Raw genomic sequence first — 22,959 nt, forward strand, 5'->3', positions numbered from 1 at the left:
ATATGTTTCTCTCACTACTCTTAGAAGAGAAAATTTATTTTCTGCTCACCTCTCCTGATGCTGCGGCGCAGTTTACCACAGAGGGCGTCGATTCGTGGCACCTCTGCATTATCATCCGGAGCTCCAGGGCTCTGCTCGGGGGAGGATGGACTTTGTCCACGACTAAGATCCAAAGGGGGCTTGTTGTTGTTGTTGGACGGTGGGGGTGAGATGGTAGGGTTGGCAGAGGTTGGACTGCTGGCTGCCGACGAGGAGGTTGTGGACAGATCCAAGATGCCTACTTTTGAGCCAATAGGGGAATTAAGAGAAAGTTTCCTGGTGCGAACCGGAGAGGAAGTACGGGAAGGAATGGAAAGAGGTGGAGGAGATGAGAACTTGCGACACAGTCTGGGGGATTTGTCATTTACGTGGTCCCCGCTGCGGTTGTTCTGATTGGTGGCGAAGAAAAGCTCCAGGGATCTGAGTTGTGGAAACAACATTGAAAGATGGGGGATAAATGGCAGAGCAGCACTGGCACATGTCTCATGTTCTGTTCTGCATACTTGCATGCTCCAAGTACACTAAACACTCTTGTCAAACAGTGTGTTGGATGCATTCTACATGTGGAAACACATGAGGAGTACTGATTGCAGCTTTCAGAAGTTGAGAACAACAAAACAGGTAAACATTGCAAGATCTGCAATGGATGCTAGCATTTCTGCAAGTGCGGAAGTTTTGAGAATCCAGGATGTAATAAAATCACATATTAAATCACAAAGACAAACACTCCAAAACAAGTTCAAACAGAGTTGAAAATGTAAGGAACTAGAAAAACAGACAGGGATGAAAGTGAATCGGTAACAGAGATGGGTTTGTTACTTTGACTGATCCATCGCTATCTTCCTGATCTTCAGGCTGTAGTCTGGGCAGATGGATGTAATGGACAAGCGGTCAAATGAGTGATACTGGACCCTGTGTGACAGCAAAGTGGGTGTGGGGATGAGGAACATCAGAGACAACACATTAAACAGCACTCACAATGACCACAAGCATTGTCACATGAGGTACACATGCTGCATTTGCCTTCTGCACAAGAATATCGAACATTCAAGCAAAATGGAGGAGGAATTGCTGAGCACTTTGAGGCTTTCTGAACTGCTTTTTAGGCAAGGGTTACGGAGAGTGCACCAATTTAACTTGGCAGAACACCTGCTTTTGGAACAGAAAACATTCTTCCATTTGAAAAGACAATTGTATGCAGAGACAAATGGGTTACTCGCTCTCGCTCACAGCAGTGTTTTAGACGCATGCACCTAGTGATTTCTTTCACATATTTCAATCACACAGACCATTTGAGTATTAATATATGGTATTACTTGACAGACCACAGTGTAGAAAATGGCATATGATCCAAAAAAATTGCCTGTCTACACTCAATACAGAACCGCTGTGTGACACAATACAGTTGTAGCTATTCAGAAGATATTTATGTTGACCGGGACTAGTGAGATCTTTTTGTGGGCCGGGCTACCCAGTGTGAGGCCACAGAATTACAAATTAACTAAAAAAATTGGGGTTAGGATTTTTGATTTTGAAGTATAAAATATGTTTCTTTCAGGGTGCTGTGATTTTTGATTTCTTCTTTGACTTCTTTGGCAGCAGAAACTGTAGAACTGGCTGAACACCTGTTGGCTTTGATATATTGAATATTCACAATATAACTGCACAAAATAACATTTCAAAATTTAAGAACCATTGAGAATATTGTGATGATTTAATGTTTGTTTTAGGATCATTGGTTTAAAATAGAGTGGCTCTAATTTAAACTTAAGTAGTAAAAACGATATTAGAGTTGGTTAATTTGTTATTTAACTTAAAGTTTTTAATTAATAATTTCAGTTCAATGGATTCAAAAATGTACAGTCTTAATACTATTTTATATAAACATAAATTACATATATTTTTTAAGTAAAAAGTTATTTACACTACCAAAGGTTTTTGAACAGTAAGATGTTTAATGTTTTTTAAAGAAGTCTCTTTTGCTTTCCAAGCCTGCATTTATTTGATCCAAAGTACATCAAAAACAGTAAAATTGTGAAATGTTTTTACTATTCAAAATAGCTGATTTCTGTTTGAATATATTTTAAAAAGTAATTTATTCCTGTGATTGAATCTAAATTTTCAGCATCATTACTCCAGTCTTCAGTGTCACATGATCCTTCAGAAATCATTCTAATACACTGAACTGCTGTACAAGAAACATTTTTATTATTATTATTATTATTATTATTATTATTATCAATATTTAAAATAGTTGAGTACATTTTTTCAGGATTCTTTGATGAATAGAAAGATCTAAAAATCAGCATTTATCTGAAATGAAAAGCTTTTGTAACATTATAAACTATACCATTCAAAAGTTTGGAATCAGTATAATTTGTTTTTTTTTTTACTTTTATTTAGCAAGGATGCTTTAAATTGATCAAAAGTGATGACAAATACATTTATAATGTTACAAGAAATTTCCATTTCAAATAAATGCTGTTCTTTCTTCTTTGAAACTTTCAGGTTTCAAAGAAACCTGAAAAAAATTCTATCCAGCATTTTTCAACATAATAATAATAATAAATCTTTTTGGAGCAGCAAATCAGAATACTAGAATGATTTCTGAATGATCGTGTGACTGGAGTAACGATGCTAAAAATTCAGATTTGAAATCACAGAAATAAATTACATTTTTAAATATATTCAAATAGAAAACAGTTATTTTAAATAGGTTAAATATTTTACAATTTTACTTACATTTTAAATAAATGTAGGCTTGGTAAACAGAAGAGACTTCTTATAAAAAAAACATTAAAAATCTTACTGTTCAAAAACAGGTTAAAAAAGCTGTTTATTACTTTTTATTATTTTTTTATACTGTATTTGCACTAAACATTTGAAATCTACTCAACACCAATATATGCTTGGTAGAAATGATGGATTGAAAAAAATAATATTGGCCATTTAAACAATAAGCTGTAAAATACACAGTTGATATAATTTTTTATTTGCATTTCCCAGCTTTGGCAGTGAATTTATCCCCTTTAGGAGCTTTATTACCTGACTGGTATGGATGTAAAAGGCTTCTTGTAGATGTCAGCCAGTTTCTCCATGACCACGGTGGCGGTGGTGAAGATCCGATAGGTGTGCAGGAACGTGTTCAGGAAGTCAATGGAGAGGAAGCGCAGGTCAGTCAGCCTCTCCAGCAGTCTCTCCACGCTGGCGTAGCGGATCTGGGGAACCTTGCAGGAGTTGAGCGTCTTACTGAAGCAAATGTCAACATCATCTTTATGGAGACGCGCATCGGATCTAATGAGGAGCACAACCAAAGCATTTTAACTGTCTGTTTGCTGTACATTTATGGTGATATTATAAAGCATTAGTGGAGATGCACTGATATCATTTATTACACTGTTGATAGCAATTGCAGCTCATAACAAATGTAGCTTAGATTGTAGAGTAATAATAATAACATATACATTAAAATTGTTTTTCATTTTGATTAGAAGCGTTATGCTAATCTAAGTAGAATATTAAAACTATTTAAAATCTCAAATCAGTATATCATATCTATATTTATTTCAAAAGCACAAATGCAATAAGCAAGATTATGCACAGCTATTTAGTCATTATACCAAAATAAACCCTGATTCACACTGGGATCCTGATCACCCAGCTGTGCTGACTGTACAACTAGTTTATTTGAAATAAATAAAAATACATAATCATTATTCTTTGCTTAAGGCCCTTTTGGCAGTGGAAGTCAATCACACGGACAGTCACACTGAAATGCTGCAATGCTTTCTGGACTGGTTTTGCCAACATATTGTCCAGCAGAGAGGGAAATTAGTCCCGGTTGTTTGCACTTATTGTAGTGAGCTCACTGTGTTCAATGCTTAGCCTGGACAGATGCGTTTGCACACATGCAACGATTCAGTACTCAGGGCTTCAGTGCATGTTCACTGGGCCTCAAAAATGAGCTGCAAGCAAAATGCTGTTCTGGACTAGCTGACACATTTTTATGCATTAAAATGGTCAAAACAGCAATTTTTAGCTGGTTGAAATATTCTTTTTAGTCAGTTGTGCTTCTATAATTACAGAAACACTGTAACACTCTTCATTATTTCACAACAAACAAAGGTCTGACTTACTTGATCATATGTGGCACTGTGACTTTTGAGTTCTCCTCAAACACGCTGGTCATCAGGCCGTTACAGCGGATGTTATCAATGCACTATATCCCAAAGAGCAGAAATTCAAATGAAGAGAGGGATCAAAATAATGAACATAACATAAACACAACACAACATAATTAATCCTCTCATTAAATGCTGGACATAATGTAATTTCTTTGTGTATGTAAGAGACTGAGGGTTTCAAGGACAGAGAGATGTCTCTTGTGGGTTCATCACTAAGCCAGGTTCAGTCTACAAATACAAAGTGATCTCCTCCAGGAACAAGTCTTAACCTCATGGCTCTTGGTGTGAAGTTTTAGCAAGGTGGTTAGCTATTATGTTCAAGTTCTTCTGTACAGCCATTATCATTTTATTTTTTAAAGTTTACAGGGAATTTGTACGGTTCAGAGCAAATGCACCAACTATAGATGAGGTGTCAGGTACTGTTGTCTTTATATTTTTTACTACTGTGACATTGCATGCTTTTATTCAACAGGACACTAGAAAGACAAGATCGTATATCACTGAATATGAGAAATAAAGCATGCTAGATACTAAAATTTCATCTCCAGCAAGTGAATTAAAGGGATGCTTCACACAAAAATGCACATTCTGTCATTACTCACCCTCACGTCGTTCCAAACCTGTAAGGACGTGAGGGTGACCTTCGTTCATCTTTGGAACGCAAATTAAGATATTTTTGATGAAATCCAGAGATTTCTGACCCTGCATGGACAGCAATGGTATATTTAAAGGGGTCATCGGATGCCCATTTTCCTCAAGTTGAAATGATTCTTTAGGGTCTTAATGAAAAGTCTCTAATATACTTTGATTAAAAATTCTCAATGGTTTTGTAAAACAACACCCTTTTTACCTTGCCAAAATCAGCTCTGCAAAAATCATCCTATTCTAAGGGGTTGTTCCTTTAAATGCAAATGAGCTCTACTCACCCCGCCCCTGTCTTCTCTCTGTGGAATGACGATCTTGTTTACTTTAGCCGCATTTAGCCGCATTTAGCTGCATTTAGCTGCGTTTAGCTGCTAAGCTTCCTAATTACCACGTTATAAGGAAAGGCGATCCAAAGATTCATAAAAAAACGCTTATACTCACTTCTGCTGTAAGTGAAGCTGGATCATGAATGATTCGCGCGAACACAGACGAATATATGTAGATCGGGAGGCGCATTCTCTTCACAAACAAATGTAATCTACTGCATCTTCAGCGGCTCAGATGTCGGGAGTAAACGATGATCACTACGTTCATTATTACATCCAGCAACACAACACCTCAATCGTTCAATCGGAGATATTCTTGTCTAACTTACATCTCTACTTCGGCATCGAAACAAGGAAAGTTACTGGACTGTGACAGCTGGTCTCAGGTAAAATGCTCATATCAATCAACTATCATGGGAGCGGCCTCTCTCGGTGTGACGCCACAACGACAGGCATCTGAGAACGGCTCGATTTGAAAAAGAGGATATTATTTTTACAGATTAATTAAAAACCACTGCATGGATTTTTATCATTATAGGGTAGATTTGTACATACACTGCCAACACACATTAATGTTCAAACAACATGAAAAAGTGAACTTAGCATCCGATGACCCCTTTAACGCCCAGAAAGGTAGTAAAGACATTGTTAAAAGAATTGTTGTAGCTTCAAAGCATTATTGTTGAACCACTGATGTCACATGGACTACTTTGGCTACAACGTCCTTAGTACCTTTCTGTGCCCTGAACGTGGTAGCTACGTTGCTGTCTGTACAGGGTCAGAAAGCTCAGATTTCATTAAAAATATCTTAATTTGTGTTCTGAGGATTAACAAAGGTCTTACAGGTTTGGAATGACATACACTACACTTCAGATATTTGTTTTGCTGTTTGGATTTTGTTTTTTGTAAAAATCATATTGACTATTTGTCAAATAATTGTGAAAAAAAGGATCATAGTTTCCACAAGAATATTAAGCTGCACAACTGTTTTCAACATTGACCAACCTGGCTGATGTCGCTGGTCCAGGCCGCTTTCTCCTGACGGGACGGTGCCAGCAGCACCACAGTGAAGGCAGGAGAATCTGAGGGCTCTACCACAATCTTAAAGTCCAGGTGGCCAAACACCTGCCCTGAATTCTTGGCTAAAAAAGACATAAGGTTAGAATTAAACATGAATCATGCATGAAAATCCTAATTACCAGTCCTGAGGGATCACTCAGGAAAACAATGGCAATAAAAACTAATTGAACGGAGTGATCTCTTCTTAGTAACATAATAATGGCGGTGATGTTTATTAAACATCTCTTAGGGACCATATTCAGGGATCACGAGAGGGTCATTGTGATGCCGTTTTGAATTAGCCCTTGGGTCTCTTTCTATCCCCTCAAGTGGATAATCAATCCATGACAATTATCATCTCTACCCATTTGACATTTAAACAGCAGGTAGTTTGGACTCTTTTCTGACCTGTCTATAACAGTTAATTAACCTGCAGTATATGAATAATGGCCAATATATAGCTAATGATGCATGTCTTCACTCATCTGTGCTGATGTGTTAGAAAATGTGCGTCAAAGAAACAGGCTCACCATCTTCGTCACTGGCGTCAGGCTCCTCGATGAGAGTGCACTCAATCAGGGACAGCACACCACCTTGCTGCCAGAGTCAAACCATTAGGATGAGAGGTTAATCACAAAGAGAGTTTCATGATATTGATGGTTTGTTAGAATAACAGGTTTGTGATGGATCTTAATGTACAAAGACATTTGTGACCCTGGACCACAAAACCAATCCTAAGTAGCACAGGTATATTTGTAGCAATAGCCAACAATACATTGTATGGGTTGAAATTATTGATTCTTCTTTTATGCCAAAAATCATTAGGATATTAAGTAAAGACATTTTGTAAATTTCCTACTGTAAATATATCAAAATGTAATTTTTGATTAGTAATATGCATTGCTAAGAACTTCATTTAGACAATTTTAAAGGCGATTTTCTCACTATTTTGATATTTTCTTGCAAGCTTAAGCTTATTTATTCAGCTTTCAGATAATGTACAAATCTCAATTTCAAAAAACCCTTATGACCGATTTTGTGGTCCAGGGTCACATTTCAAAGGTGTTTTTCAAAAGTCTTTGTAAGCTTGCTTATAAATCTCCTTTTGCTTTGGTAATCACCAAATAATTAAATTGGTATTTATTTTACTGGATAACAAAAACAAGATGTTTTTGAGAAAATTAAACTGAGAAAATAACTTAAGATTAGTTAATGCATCAAACAAATGGAGTTACATTATATTTAATTTACAGTAGTGGTAATTTTGTTAAAGAAAACTATGACAAAATAGTTTGTTGACAAGCTTTTTCCCATGACTAAAATGAAACTTAACTACTATAATGCACGATAAAAATGTGACAGTTTTCACTGACTAAAATCAGTCAACTAAAACTTGACTAAACAAAAACAAGATGAGGTTATGGAAGCCTGTTTTCACCACTTAATAAAAAAAGATGGTAAATGCAACTTTTTATCTCACAATTCTGACTTTTTTTTCTCACAATTGCAAGTTTACATCTCGCATATCTGGCGTTTTTTCTCAGAATTGTGAGATATAAAAATCCCAGTTCTGACAAATGAAGTCAGAATTGTGTGATATAAACTCGCAACTGCAAGTTATAATGTCAGAATTGTGAGATATAAATTCACAATTCTCAGAAATAAACTCACAATTCAGACTTTTTTTTCAGAATTGCTTTATGTCTTGCAATTCTGAGAAAATATCAGTCTTTTTCCCCTCAAAACTGGACTTTATGCGAGTTTATATCTCACAAGTCAGATACAAGTCAATGAAAGTCAAAAAAGATATAAAAAGACAAAAAAAAAAAAGAAAAGAAAAAAGTCAGTGAGTTTTTTCCTGGCAATTCTGACTTTATAACTCGTAATTGCAAGCTTTTATGCAATTCTGATAAAAAATTAAAAAAAAAAAAAACAGAATTGTGAGATAAAAATTAGCAATAACACTTTTTTACATTTTTTATTCAGTGGTGGAAACCAGCTTCCATACAAGGCTGACTAAATATGATAATAACTAAAAAGAACATTTGACACAGGACTAAGACTAAAAGTTATTTAAAAGACTAAGACTAAAACTAAAAATGGCTCACAAATAACTGCAAAATAGCAAATTGTTTTATGTTGCAAAGAAACATATTATTATTACAGTAGATATTAACAAATGATAGTGTATATCTATTATTCTGATGCATAAAAATATGTTGCTAAACATTAAACAAATAATTGGTCTGCCTTATTGCGCCACTTTCTAAATTAAACATAAACCACTTCAATTGACTGTTTAGAAATAATTTAGATTAACTGAAGCATGAGTGAATTTATCAAGATAATTGAGCCTTAACAAAAAAAAAAAAAAAATCCCAAAAAACTGATCCCAAAATGGTTTAAAATGTAATCATTCCACCACCATCATACCTATCACAAAATGCCACTAAAATACATGCCTTTAAAAAACAAAATCAACAACAGAATTCTCCTGTGATTTATGTATTTACACTGCTAGATTGTTAGCAGACAAACTAAATATACTGTATTAAGAGAGTTATTTTCTAAACCCCTCTTAGTTATACCTATTTGAAGCTCATGAGGAAATTCAGCTCCCGAAACTGTCTGAGGATTGAACCAGTCAATTAAAATAGCACAAAAGACTGAGAGGAGTAATATGCAAAAATCTGCACGAGGGGTGTAGGGATTGAACGAAATGAACAGGGGAAGCTCAAACCTCATCACACATGATTAACCTTTTGACATCATTGCAATTATCAAATATTTGCTGCTTGGTTTCTAAGTTATTGATCTTCAGGGGTTTCCTTCGTAATTACTATGCCTTAGCTGCCCTGTCAATATATTAAACACAGAAGCGATGACATTTTTGTAGAGTGACTGTTGTGTAGTAAAGTGGCATTTTCATTTGGAGTGCACTGTGTGCATGTGTGTCACGTACTTTGAGCAGGTGAAGCTTGCCTCCCGAGCTGCGCGTGCAGATAAGGAAGTGCTTGGTGAAGAGGAAGCACTGTCTCTCTCCTTCCTTTTTGAGCGAGAGAGAGCCTAGTCGCACCTTACTGAGCTTCCCTCTCTCCACTGAGGGCAACTGGATCAAAGAGCCTGAGAGAAAAGACAGCAAGACAGAGAGAGAGAAAACATGTAGAAATATTAATAGAGTGACAACAAGCTGAAACAACAGAGCCACAGCAGCAAACATGATAAATGAAGATCAAAGACACCTTTACCACTGAACAAAAGATTACAAGAAGGAAGGAAACGTGGCAGACCTCATATCATATCATCAGAAATCATATCCAGAATATATAAGCTAGAGTCCAGGAAAAATGTATAAATGTATCCAGGTTATAACTTCAGGGCAACACAGCAATATAAATTAAATCTATTTACTTTATTAAATCACTTTATTACATTTATATCACACTTTTTATCATTTAATTATTTTGCTAACTTTTTAAAAATGTAATTTATTCCTGTAATCAAAGCTAAACTTTCAGCATCATTACTCCAGTCTTTAGAGTCACATGATCCTTCAGAAATCATTCTAATATGCTGATTTGCTGTTCAAGAAACATTTATTATAATTATTATTATTATTATCAATATTTAAAGCAACTGCTCACATTTTTTTCATTCTTTGATGAATAGAAAGATCCAAAGATCAGCATTTATCTGAAATTAAAAGCTTTTTTAACATTATACACTATACCATTCAAAAGCTAGACATTAATACTTTTATTTAGCAAGGATGCTTTAAATTGATTAAAAGTGATGATAAATACATTTTATAATGTTACAAAAGATTTCTATTGCAGATAAATGCTATTATTCTGAACTTTCTATTCATGAAAGAAACTTCTACTCACATTCTACTCACAAAAATTCTACTCACACGTTTTCAACATAATAATAATAAAAATGATTTTTTTTGAGCAGCAAATCAGAATATTAGAATGATTTCTGAAGGATCATGTGACTGGAGTAATGATGCTAAAAATCAGCTTTGAAATCAAAGGAATAAATTACATTTTAAACTGTATTCAAATAGAAAACAGTTATTTTAATACTAAAAATATTTCAACATTTTAATGCTTTTGCTGTACTTTAGATAAAATAAATGCTTGGTGAACATTTAAAGAACATTAAAAATCTTACTGTTCAAAAACTTTTGACTCATAGTGTATATTTTAATTGTTAGTTTCCACACCCTCTTTCTGACGCTTGAGTAAATAAGATATCATTCTAAATATACACACACAATTTCATTATTATTATAAAATATTATTAACTAAACATATGTATTAGTTCTAAATCTGGGAACATATCATTTATAAATTAATTCTAATTAAAACAGGTTCATAATGATCAATCTTAATGTTTTCCCAATTTTTTTCTTTACGATATCCTAATAAATTCATATTATGCCTATACGAAGGTTCATATGGTTAATGTTTCAACAGGAGAAAAAAAAATCTCTTTCCTAAAGCGCAATTTAAAAAACTGAAGAAACTATTTTGACAAGAAAGCAATTTTATTATAGCTAAAAATAAACATTTTACAGAGGAAAGCATTTGTATTTAAATTGTAGCAGTGTGCAATGCATTATGCACAAGATGAACGTTTATCAGTGCATGATGAATGATTTTTATTATATCACTGTATGTGGGCAGAGACAAATCAAAGAGTCAAATCAATGTTCCCTCTTGCTCATTTCTCCAGAAATCAGCAACTCACATTGAAAAAATATATATGACTTTAGAATGTTTTGGCACTGAAGATGTGTGAATAACCTTATAAATTTAAATATCTATTTTTTCTGCCATGTCTTTAAGAAACACTGACATTGCATGTGAAAATGGAAACTTCTTACATACGGGATGTGAGTTTTCTGTACAACTCTCCTATTATTTAATGGCAACCTCTTTGCAAAGGTATCAGGGTAAATAAAATAATAAATAAAATAAAATAAAATAAAAAATAAAATAAAATAAAATAAAATAAAATAAAATAAAATAAACCTAAGCTACTCTTTTAAAACGTGGGCATCCTATAGATAGAATGCAATACGGAAGTCATAATAATGATCAATCCTCCCACACTGACTCAAGGGGCTCATGCGTTTTAACAACACAAGAAAAATCAACAAAAGAAATTGCTTTTCCTGTCACTCATGCTACAAAAGAACATGAACTTTCTTATGGTGAGCTGATGTCATTTCCTCTTCCATACATTCCATGTGGAGACCCTCCAAATGCTTGTTAATCCTGGTTTTCCGCTTCTCCAATACAGCGCTGGATTCTAATACATTTTAAAACACGTCAACTGAAAACATCAGACACACTGTCAATCCTGGAGACAATGCTGTCCAATTGTGAAACCATGAATTATTCAGAGCCAGAGGGGATCAAACCGAAGCTGTCACTGTCATTCAGGTGCTGGTTCTGCCTAAGGCGGCGTGTCAAGCAGGTGGCAGCTTGAGGTGTTAACACGACTCACCTTGTCTCACAAACGTCTGGCTGGTGTCAAGGAGGATGTCACAGCCCTCCACGATCATGCGTTCAATAGCCAGGTTCTTACGGATGTTTTCTGTGTCACTCACTTCATCGTGCATCACCCTGGAACAATGCGAACATGACACTTGTGTCACAAATGGAAACTTGAAAAATTCACTTTCTTACTTTTTGCCACTTTGATACTCTGCCAAAGCTGTAAACGAACATGACAGGGTATAAGAAGCACTTTAAAGTATAAGTGTGACGTATTTACAACTACTACATATTGCCAAGGGCAAAAAAAAAAAAAACAGAAGGAAATCCACTAGTCCTGCTGAAGCACTGCCTGCATTGTTTTGACATATTATTCACAAGATAATTCAAATACGATCAACTACAAATCAACTACAAATATGAAAATTCTTTCATTAATTACTCACCCTCATGTCGTTCCAAACCTGTAAGACTTTCGTTCATTTTCAGAACACAAATTAAGATATTTTTGATGAAATTCAAGAGCTTTTTGACCCTGCATAGACAGCAACGCAACTGACATGTTCAAGGTCCAGAAAGGTAGTAAGGACATCGTTAAAATAGTCCAGGTGACATCAGTGGTTCAACTGTAATTTTCTAAAGCTATGGGAATACTTTTTGTGCGGAAATAAAAAACAAAAATAACGATTCCTGCGTCAGCACCACACGCATACATTGTGATACTCTCATGAATGTGAGTCGGAGACTGACACGGAAGAGAAGAAATTGTTGAATAAAGTTATTATTTTGGTTTCCTTTGCACACAAAAAGCTTCTCGTAGCTTCATAATATTACAGTTGAACCACTGATGTCACATGGACTATTTTAATGATGTCTTTACTACCTTTCTGGGCCTTTAACGTGGTAGCAACATTGCTGTCTATGCAGGGTCAGAAAGCTCTCGTATTTCTTAAAAAATATCTTAATTTGTGGTCTGAAGATGAATGCAGGTTTTACGGGTTTGGAACAACATGAGGGTGAGTGATTAAAGACAGAATTTTCATTTTTGGGTAAACTTTCCCTTTAATACTCAAAGCACAATGCTCTTTCAGCGTATTAAGGGGATTAAAATTAAAATTCTGTCAAGATTTTTTTATGTTTTTTAAAGAGGTCTCTTCTGCTCACCAAGCCTGCATTTATTTGATTCAAAATACAGCAAAAACACTAAAATTTTTAAATATTTTTACTATTTAAAATAAATGTTTTCAATTTGAATATATTTTAAAATGTAATTTATTCCTGTGATTTCAAAGCTGATTTTTTAGCATCATTACTCCAGTCACATGATCCTTCAGAAATCATTCTAGTATTCTGATTTGCTGCTCAAAAAACATTTTTTATTATAATTATGTTGAAAACAGCTGAGTAGAATTTTTTCAGGTTTCTTTGTTAAATAGAAAATTCAGAAGAACAACATTTATCTAAAATAGAAATCTTTTGTAATATTATAAATGTCTTTATCATCACTTTTGATGAATTTAAAGCATCCTTGCTAAATAAAAGTATTAATTTCTCCTATAAAAAATACAGACTCCAAGCTTTTAAAAGGAATAGTGTATAATGTTTCAAAATCTTTTTATTTCAGGTAAATGCTTATCTTTTGATCTTTCTATTTATCAAAGAAATTAATGTACTCAACTGTTTTAAATATTAATTATGATAATAATAATAATAAAAAAGTTTCTTGAAGAGCAAATCAGCATATTAGAATGATAATTAGTGAAGGATCATGTGAGAGGATGTGACACCACAGGAATAAATTACATTTTAAAATATATTCAAATAGAAAGCAGCTATTTTAAATAGTAAAAATATTTCAAAATTTTACTGTTTTGCTGTACTTTGGATCAAATAAATGCAGGCTTGGTGAGCCTTTTAAAAATACTTATTTAGAAGACAATTAAAAATCCTACTGTTCAAAAAACTTTTGACTGGTAGTGTAAATGATTTTCCTTCTTCTGTGGAATACAAAAGAAGTTATTTTGAAAAATGTCTCAGTGGGTTTTTTTGTTCATGCACTGAAAGTTAATAGTCTTCCATTTGTGTCCCACAGAAGAAAAAAGTCTGAAAACCTAAAAAAGGAAATCTTTCATTTTTTGGGGTTAGATATCCCTTTAAACTTATGGTTAAACAGGACTGCAGGTGGTTAGTGAATTAGGCAAAGGTTTTTGCAATGACATACAATGCGCAACTGTTTAGTAAGTTTGCTTCTAAGGGTGGTTTCCTTACCTGGACAGTTCCTCCAATTTGGACTTGGCAAACTCTAGACTTTTCCTTTCTACATGCTCATGAGGTGTATGAGCCAGCAGCTCATGGAGAGTAATGATATAACGAGGGATCTGTCAATCAATAGTATAAAGAGAGAAACAGTGTGAAGAGTGAAAGCATACAAAGAGAGTGAGAGTTATCAACAGGCCTGCATTGAATCTGCGCCCACAGAGTGTCTGTCCATCAATCAATTTATATACATCTCTTGTGTCTTACATGTTCAGTAAATTGTGGCCAATTTAATAATGCTTTCATCCAAGAGTCTAGTACTCTCTGACTCATTCAATTCTACAGATTTTACCCCAAAATCACCTCAGAAAAATGTCTTTAGATTGTGCCTGGGCTTTAATTTCAGGAATTTTAAAAAAATACTTTGATTGATGGAAGAATTGAGATACAGTCAAACCAAAAATTATTCAGACACCAGATATATATTTTCATTTTTTTTACTAGTGGGTGCAGGACACTATAGCTCATTTACGTAAGTGAGGATAGCAAAATAAAGTGAACTGTGACATATTATACCCAAAAAGTCTTCATACAGTGGACAACCAGTAAACATTTGAGACCTAACCATGTTTTGCTTAAGTGTTTTTTTTCTTTAATTGCTAATGCAACCTTTTTACACCACAGACTGAACAAAATTAAGCATTGCATGTAATTGTTCAACAAAGTATTGACAGCTGTGTGAATATTATCATACTAACAGTTGTCTGAATAATTTTTGATTGAATGTAATCCATTACATACCTTTCTATCAAAGTTATCTGACATTATCAAGATGAATTTGTTCTGACATATCTTATTACCATTTTCTAAACTATAGTGAATAAACTTTGATAATGTGAGAGATGTTCAAGCTGTCTGAATAATTTTGGTTTGACTGTACATCAGGCTTCTACAAGTGATAAATGAGGCTCTTTGTGAGTGAGTTTGAAGAGCTTGTTCAAATGGTTTATGGAAAACAAATTTCTTATTTGTACAAACACAAGCCAGCAATTCCCAGTGGCAGTTCAAATTAATTGAACAAATCAAGCTCCTCAGTGATCAGGCTGGAATTAAATAAGACACTAATGAGAGTGCGAGAGCGGCACCTGAAACATGGGGTACGTGAGGAACGTTTCCAGCATCCTCCCCTCACACGCCGCGTTTGATTCGTACTGCTTGAGGAGTTTGTCAAAGTCCCGGTTCTGCTTACAGTTGGCCAGAACCTGAAGACTGTACTGGTGGTTCCTCACAAACTCCTGATAGATGTTCAGCATTGGCAGCAGGATATCAAAGAGATCCGCTAAAAAGGAGAAAACAAAGTCAAAGTCATTAAAAACGGATTCTTTTATTCACAGCGGTGCTTGAAAATGCTTATCTTGGGTTTAAGATGTTGGCGGGTTTTTGTCTGGCTCTCATTGTTACAGAAGTGTGTGTGTCTGTATACGGTGAGATAGGAGAGAGTCAGACGTCACTGACGGGTTTGATTGAGATGCTGTGCGTCAGCGGAAACAGCTTGTCCTTGATGTTAGTGTCACCCTGCAATGTGCTGTCTTTGTTGATGGGGTGTTCTGAATAGCTGCTCCTGAGTGCGGTAATTAGCTTTCTGAGAGATAAAATGTAAAAATCATGACATACCTAGAACCAGTGTAGGCCAGTTTGCTATCCTCGCCTTCAATCCCTGATGGAATATTTCATGTAGAAACATGATTGTCTCACTGAGGGCAAAAAAGAGAACATATATATTAATACAACAAAAACACTTACTAAAATATCAATAAATCCAGAGTCATTCATTACTCTCGCTCATGTTGTTCCAAATCCGTAAGATCTTCGTTCATCTTCAGAACACAAATTAAGATATTTTTGATGAAATCCAAGAGCTTTCTGACCCTGCATAGATATCAACACAACTACCACTTTCAAGGCCCAGGAAGGTAGTAAGGACATCGTTAAAACAGTCCATGTGACATCAGTGGTATTCTTGTAGCTTTGTAAAATTACGGTTGAATCACTGATGTCACATGGACTATTTTAAAGATGTCCTTACTACGTTTCTGGGCCTGGAAACATTTCAGTTATGTTGCTGTCAATGCAGGGTCAGAAAGCTTCATCAAAAATATCTTATTTTGTGTTCTGAAGATGAACGAAGGTCTTACAGGTTTGGAACGACATGCAGGTGAGTAATTAATGACAGAATTTTCATTTAAAAATTGAATTATAAGTATGATGAACATCTACTAAAAAAAGCAGTTGTGGAAAGAGTTAGCATTGCTATTTTTGACTATGTCTGTGTTGCAGAAGGATGTGGATGAAATAGCATGCAATCAGCATGCAAACAAGCCGTCATAACACTGCAGTAATTATGTATCAACACCGACCCTGCTTGATCTGGGTTAGAGGCTCTCCTACATTCAATTTTTACAACCCATGATCACTGGAAAAACGTGCCTGTGGCATAATTTCTGCAAAATGGTGTTGCTTTCTGCACATTTTGCCACACTTCCTAGTGAGATGTCAAGTGAGGGTCATTAAAAATGCATTGAGTTTTATCAGAAACAGATCAGTGAGAACCTGGCAGCATTTTATTTTGTTAGCTGTTTCATGTACAGCGCAGTTCAGAAATGAAATGAAATGTTCGGCAGTGACTAGCGTTAGAAGGTTGATGCTCTCTCATTCCACCTACACTAAATCTAACCAGCAACAAAAGCAAACATTAACAAAAGCCAACATGAGATAAAATGCATTTGCTGAATCAACCAGACCATTTTAGGTTGCTCCTACAAGTCTTTGAGCTCTTTTATCGTGACTTGCGTTTCGTCTGACTCGTACATAAGTGTTCTGACTTTTAAGCAGCGTTCAAACTGAGGGGGGGCTGGGGGGTCCCGGACCTCCCATAAGCATTAAGGGACCCCCCATAACACCCAAAAAATATACTTGGGGGGTCCCCTATTTTTCCAATAAAAATGTAATACTTAAAACATAAAACTAGTGCAAATTAAATTAAAAGATTCAATTGCTGTATTAAATTTAGACCTGCTCACGTCAAATCATATTTTAATTTTACACGTTTTTACAGCGTTGCACATTGTAATCAATCACGCACAACGAATGCAGTGGCCAATCAGAGGCGTTCAGAACAGTCATTGCTGAAACCTGGAGTTTTGTTCAGATTAAACTCACGAATTCCCTCATAAGCAACAAAGTGCAGATGTACGAAATATGTAAGTAAGACATTTATTTATCATACAGTGTATGGACAGCTTCATTGATTATAAGAGAAGTTATGAGTGCATAAACACTAGCTAGACTGACTGTGCTCATTTAGAGTGTGTTCTTTCACTGCGTGATTCAGTCTAATAAAATGTATTTTCCCAATATTCAGGATATGGGGGCAGAAAATGTATATTTATATCATTTTAATAATTATATACATTTTAAAAAATCATATAATTTTAGTATATTTATATAATTTTATATATTTTTTTGCAAAAATCATAAATGGGATATTGATTTTATACAATAGTTCAATAAATTGTAAGTTAATATTAAGTGGCTTACATTTTAGACACCATATTGCGTATTTTTACTCTATTTCGCCAACAGCATGACGGTGTTTCGTTTCTGAATGAATCAACCGTTTAAATGATTCGGTTCAATCGCAGTGACTCACTTATTAACTGTGACTTACTGACACCTCCTGACGACTGTAATTCCACATTTAAAGTACCGCTTAATTTTTTAAAATAATTGTAAATATCAGCATTCAACGTTTTAGGATTAAAATATTAAAACATTTTTCATGCATTTGTAACTGCAGGTTAAATGCATTCCCCCCAAGAGCTTTGACACAATTCAAACACTGTTTATAAGTGTAGTGCTGTACCAGGTGAGCTACAAAGCAAGTTTACGGTCAGAAAAGCCATATATATATTAGTGGTGCCAAAATTAGCGCGTTAACGCAGGCGATTAATTTTTTTAGTTTAATGCGTTAAAAATAGTTTACGCAATTAATGCAGGGGCGGGGCTAGGTTTGGCCACGCCACTCACAACTGCTAAAGAATTGCGTTTATTTAGACGCGGAACGTCTTTAGGAGCGCATATAAACGAGAGACGTTTCAGACGGACGCTTTAGTAGAACATAAGCGAACTGCAGTCAGATGAGATCTTGTCAGGCTATATGTAAGTAAAACGAATCTTCCTGTCCTGTCAGCCGTTATACTGTGCTCGCAGCACGTGCTCTTCGAGTGCAGGCACAAATGTGTCGCGCTGCATTAGGCATTAGGCTATATTAAAGTGCTGTATCATATTCAAACCCAAACTAGGAGTATCCAATGTCAGAGTTATGTCGTCAGTTAAGTCAAGACGCTACAAAAAAGGTGATTAAAGCTGCCTTAAAACTGTGCATGTAAGTATTTATTATTTATGAGTTACATTTAAAGCAGTATCAGATCCGCGTCCAGTTTAACAGAGGCAGCTTTTAAAGTAACAGCAGCCAAAATATCCTAATAACCAGCTGCTGTGATGTCTGTTAATCAAAAAACAATTAAAAATAGGAAATCAATAACTTGTGTAATTTTAAGTTTAATCTTTATTTAATTTAGAATGTAGTGTTTGATAACTTTAGGCTATATTTTCTTCTGAAAGGCACAGCTATAAGACATATACTATCATGGGGTTTATGTGAAGTGCTTAAATTAGAATTATTGTTTAAAGCCTAATAAATCTTAAAGTGATAGCTTTTGTTATTTTTTTATCGATTGACACCACTAATATATATATAAGTTGAAAACTGCAAGTGAATGAAATGTTCATGTACGTTTTTGGGTTTTGCAAGAATCTATGCTGAGGTACTTTGGTTATAGGTCATTGGTTTTTCCACACAGCCACTTTTGATTTTCGAGGGTGTTGTTTTCAGTGCTGATTGAAAGCCAAAGAAACCAAACTCACAGACCTGTTTAGGAAGATGCTACTGACATCATCGTGGCTTATGGGAGGTTTCTTGGAGCTGGCAGCCATTCTGAGCGGCCTCAGGAAGCAGTTGACCAGGATGGAAAGCTGATGGACGTACTCTGTCTCAGCCTCCACCATGTTGAAGACGATCTGGTTCCTCTTCCTCATGCTCTCAGCATGAGGAGAACAGATGTAGTCCTGCACAATAATCTTCCATTTCCTTCTACACAGCCACCCTCGCATGAAGCTCTGGACCTACAGAGACAAAAAATGTAGGATTACTATTTGCAGTCACACTTTGTTCAACAAATAAAAAAAATACCTTCAAGAACTTCTGCATAACAAGCCCGTTTGTTTGGATGTACACATACTTCTAGCCATGTAATGTAGCCAGAAAGGTTTAGGTTCTTTACCTTTTTGATTTTTTTTATATCAGGATCCTCCTCTTCCTGGTATACGTGGTACGGACGCATTCTTTCCTTAGTTTTGTTCAAGGCTATAATCTTTAAAAGAAAACAAAATACAGCATGACTGAGCATTACAATGAAAAGGAAATCGGTGGAGGTGACTGTCAAAATGATTGGGCTGCAAACGCTCGCTGTGATTATAATTTGACAAATCAGATAATGTTGAGGTATTTAACGCTCATCCTTCTCAATGTGTCATAAATGTGGATCACTGAGACCCTGTGTGGGTGCTGGCACATCAGATAACCATCTTAACTTCCTCTCCACGGACAATTTCCTTCCTTCATTCAACAGCCTTCATCAAAAAGCTCTCTCACCAAGCCTTTATCAGCCATTTACTTTGGATGCAAATAGGCTAAATGCCCCACAGCGTATCTCCCAGTATATGTAGTCTGCAGGCACAAGCCAAATACTTTAGTTTATTGAAGTGCTATTGTACACTATAGATAATAGGTAATGGTCATGTTTGTTGTTTTTTCTTTCTCTGTTAAGTGTCAGTTTGGAATAAAACAATCCTTTCATATAATCTGAAGGCTTCTGTTACTACTCTTAGCTTCAAGTGGATAACAGTTAAGTTTCCTTATTCTAGTTTTACTGCTAGGGCTAAACGATGAAATGATAACAAGAGTTCAATAAATGTTTGATATAATGTTTATTGTGCACCCCATCTCATTTTCTCCCCAATTTCAAAATCGCCCTACATTGCTGTTTTAACTTTTTTTGTGGATGGGTGTTTGACCCTCTTTGCCTGTTCATGCAGAGCTAGACAGGACAGGCATTTGAGGTTAAAATGTATATACTTTTTTTTTTTTTTTTTAAGAAAATCTTTTTCTTCGGCTGGAATCATTTAGAGCCCTTCGAAGCTGCATTTAAACTGCATTTTGGAAGTTCAAACTCACAAGCACCATAGAAGTCCAATATATGGAGAGAAATCCTGAAATGTTTGCCTCAGAAAACATAATTTCTTTACAGCTGAAGAAAGAAAGACATGAACATCTTGGATGGCAAGGGGGAGAGTAAATTTTCTGTAACTTTTTGTTCTGGAAGTGAACTACTTCAAGCTATAGCATTTGTGCATTTACACTAAATGTATTTACATGCAAACTGTAACGGGGAGTGAGAGGCGAGAGGCGAGCGGATCCATATGCAAGCTTTTATTGAGGGGACGAGACAGAGACATGGTCGAACAGGCAGGGTCAAAACAACAGTAAACAGTGATATCAGGGCTAGGCACAAAGAAGTCCGTGAAACAGGCGTGGGTCGAACAGGGGCGAACGTAATCCGTAAAGGGGCGAGACGAGAGAGAAGAATCCGTGACACGAGCAATAGTCCACTGGGCAGGCGGCGAGCAGTCGAGACGTGAAGGCCAGGCGAGGGAACTAGGAAACTAGGAACGCAAACAATGAACACAATAACAACGCAATACTCCGTGCCTTGCATGGGGAGAGACCGGGACTTTTATAGGGCGCCTGATTGGTCACAGGTGTTGACGCAATCAGCGTGATGGGTGATGGGAATAGTAGTCCGGGGTGTAGAACAACAGTCAACGTGTAATGATAGGGTGAGAGTGACATCTGGTGGTGAGCGGACCGCGGAACATTGACCAGATTCGTGACACAAACACTAAGAAATTAACTTTTATTTTAAGTGATTCATTTTGTTAAGGAATAATGACTGGAAAAGTGATGAAAAAGAAAAAGTGATGGCAAAGAATTTGAAAACGTCAAGTGTTTGTTATGTCCTGACGATAAAGAATAGTTTAAAACCACAATTAATGGTCTGGTTTCTACAGCTTTCACTTAGAAGAAAAATATGCCTTTAAACTTGAAAGAAATTAAAATTCGAAACTTAACGTGACAATTATCAATATTGACTGATATGAAAAATGTAATCATGATAACTTTTTTGGCCATATTGGCCAGCCCCATTTACTGCCATCATAACATGCGAAATGTTTTTTTTTTTTTTTTTTTTTGTTTTTTTCAGTTTCACAACAATTAAAACTCAACTGAGTTTCTATAATAAAACCAATAATACAATTACTTATTAAAATGCAGAATTTGCACATAATGTATAGTATTTGTAAACATCTTGGCTGTATATTATCAATAAATATCAATATTAGGGCATGAGCCAGTAGTAGTTACTGAAATTCGATATCTATTTTTATTGTATCCTTATAAAATATTTATAACCCACAACAAGTTTGAATGCAGACGTTCAGACGTTAAAAAACAAAGCACTGCTTTTATGGCTTCATCATTTATTCATAAAAGAATACTTCTAATATAATCATGACAATGCAGCATAAGTGGATTTTATGGCTATTTATATTATACACCAGACTTATGTCTATATAAAGAAATAACAGCGTAAGTAAAACAGCACAATGCAATCAAAAAAAAAGTAGAATAATAGAATGAAAGAATGATAGAACCAGATGGATGGATGGATGGACAGATAGATAGATCCCATCTTTTGTGAACACTAAGCAGTGAGTGTAATCAGCTTAATTAAGATAACATGTTTCTCATTGCTTTGCATTGATTTATGCTCTGAAACGTGTGTTCACATGTCACTGACCCTGCAATGTCAATAATGGGGCATAATTCTCGTCCCCATGGCGACTGGTCCAATGGGGAGGATAATTCCCTGGTAACACAACTAGGGAACAGATAAGATGCAGAGCCTGAGAGATGCTCTGTGGCACACTGGGATTGAATATGTTGCTGGTAACCTTAATCACAAAAAGAAATACCGCACTCTGGAAAATGCAATACGAGAAAAGTAAACCCACGGTTAAACTCCATATCAGGATTTTGTCAGTCTGTATAAGTCACAAAATGCTTTTAGTACACAGGATCATTCAGTAATGGCGACATTTTGGAGACCTGTGCTGTTATTAGATTAATGGGATCTAGAGTGGTTCACTGATTCATAAAATTGGACTACACGTTGGAAAACAGCCCATTAAATGGCACAGCTCAAGCATATACAGTTACCTCAGCTTTAAGCCTCTCAATCTCCGTGTCTTGGTCTTCCAGTTGTGTGCGGAGCTGATTGGCTGCCACCTTCTCGGTCTCCACAATCTGCACCAGGTGGATGTACTTCTGCATAAGAACCTCACGCTCGATGATGATGTCAGAGTAGCTGAGATGAAAACGACAGGGTTAAACTCAAGTTTAATGAGATCTATAAACATTACATTTAATGAGAATATAAATGTAGTCGTTTATGTATGCCTGGGTTCATTTAGCAGGGCTCAACAATAAAGATGTCCATTTGAGGGAATTGCTACTATCAGTATACTTGATTGTGTTGATTATGTACATGTGTACATTATTGCTGTGATGGATTTAAATTATAGCTTTTATAATTTCCAGATCTAATTTGAAATAACAAAAAAATGAACATTTTAAATGAAAAAATACTGAAAAATGTTAAATGGTTTTGCCACTGAAGTGCTTTGAAACACATGGTGTTTTTG

General features: G+C 35.5%; 1 protein-coding gene across 3 annotated transcripts in view; it reads right to left on the reverse strand.

Annotated features, from left to right (window-relative positions):
* Positions 1-22,959, reverse strand: part of rasgrf2b (Ras protein-specific guanine nucleotide-releasing factor 2b) — an 84,410-nt gene that overhangs the window by 28,444 nt on the left and 33,007 nt on the right. For 2 of the 3 annotated variants that reach the window (XM_051108882.1, XM_051108880.1), the window contains exons 3-16: positions 22,475-22,622; positions 19,419-19,508; positions 19,007-19,260; positions 15,691-15,770; positions 15,162-15,355; positions 14,029-14,138; positions 11,771-11,889; positions 9,216-9,376; positions 6,784-6,850; positions 6,200-6,336; positions 4,176-4,258; positions 3,085-3,333; positions 859-951; positions 50-459 (exon numbers count right to left, since the gene is read on the reverse strand). In XM_051108882.1, the coding sequence (XP_050964839.1) occupies positions 50-459; positions 859-951; positions 3,085-3,333; positions 4,176-4,258; positions 6,200-6,336; positions 6,784-6,850; positions 9,216-9,376; positions 11,771-11,889; positions 14,029-14,138; positions 15,162-15,355; positions 15,691-15,770; positions 19,007-19,260; positions 19,419-19,508; positions 22,475-22,622 (2,195 nt within the window). The remainder of the gene's footprint in view (positions 1-49; positions 460-858; positions 952-3,084; positions 3,334-4,175; positions 4,259-6,199; positions 6,337-6,783; positions 6,851-9,215; positions 9,377-11,770; positions 11,890-14,028; positions 14,139-15,161; positions 15,356-15,690; positions 15,771-19,006; positions 19,261-19,418; positions 19,509-22,474; positions 22,623-22,959) is intronic. The other variant, XM_051108881.1, reaches the window with a different exon arrangement.

Source organism: Labeo rohita, chromosome 5 (genome assembly GCF_022985175.1).
Source record: "Labeo rohita strain BAU-BD-2019 chromosome 5, IGBB_LRoh.1.0, whole genome shotgun sequence".
Taxonomy (NCBI): Eukaryota; Metazoa; Chordata; class Actinopteri; order Cypriniformes; family Cyprinidae; genus Labeo; species Labeo rohita.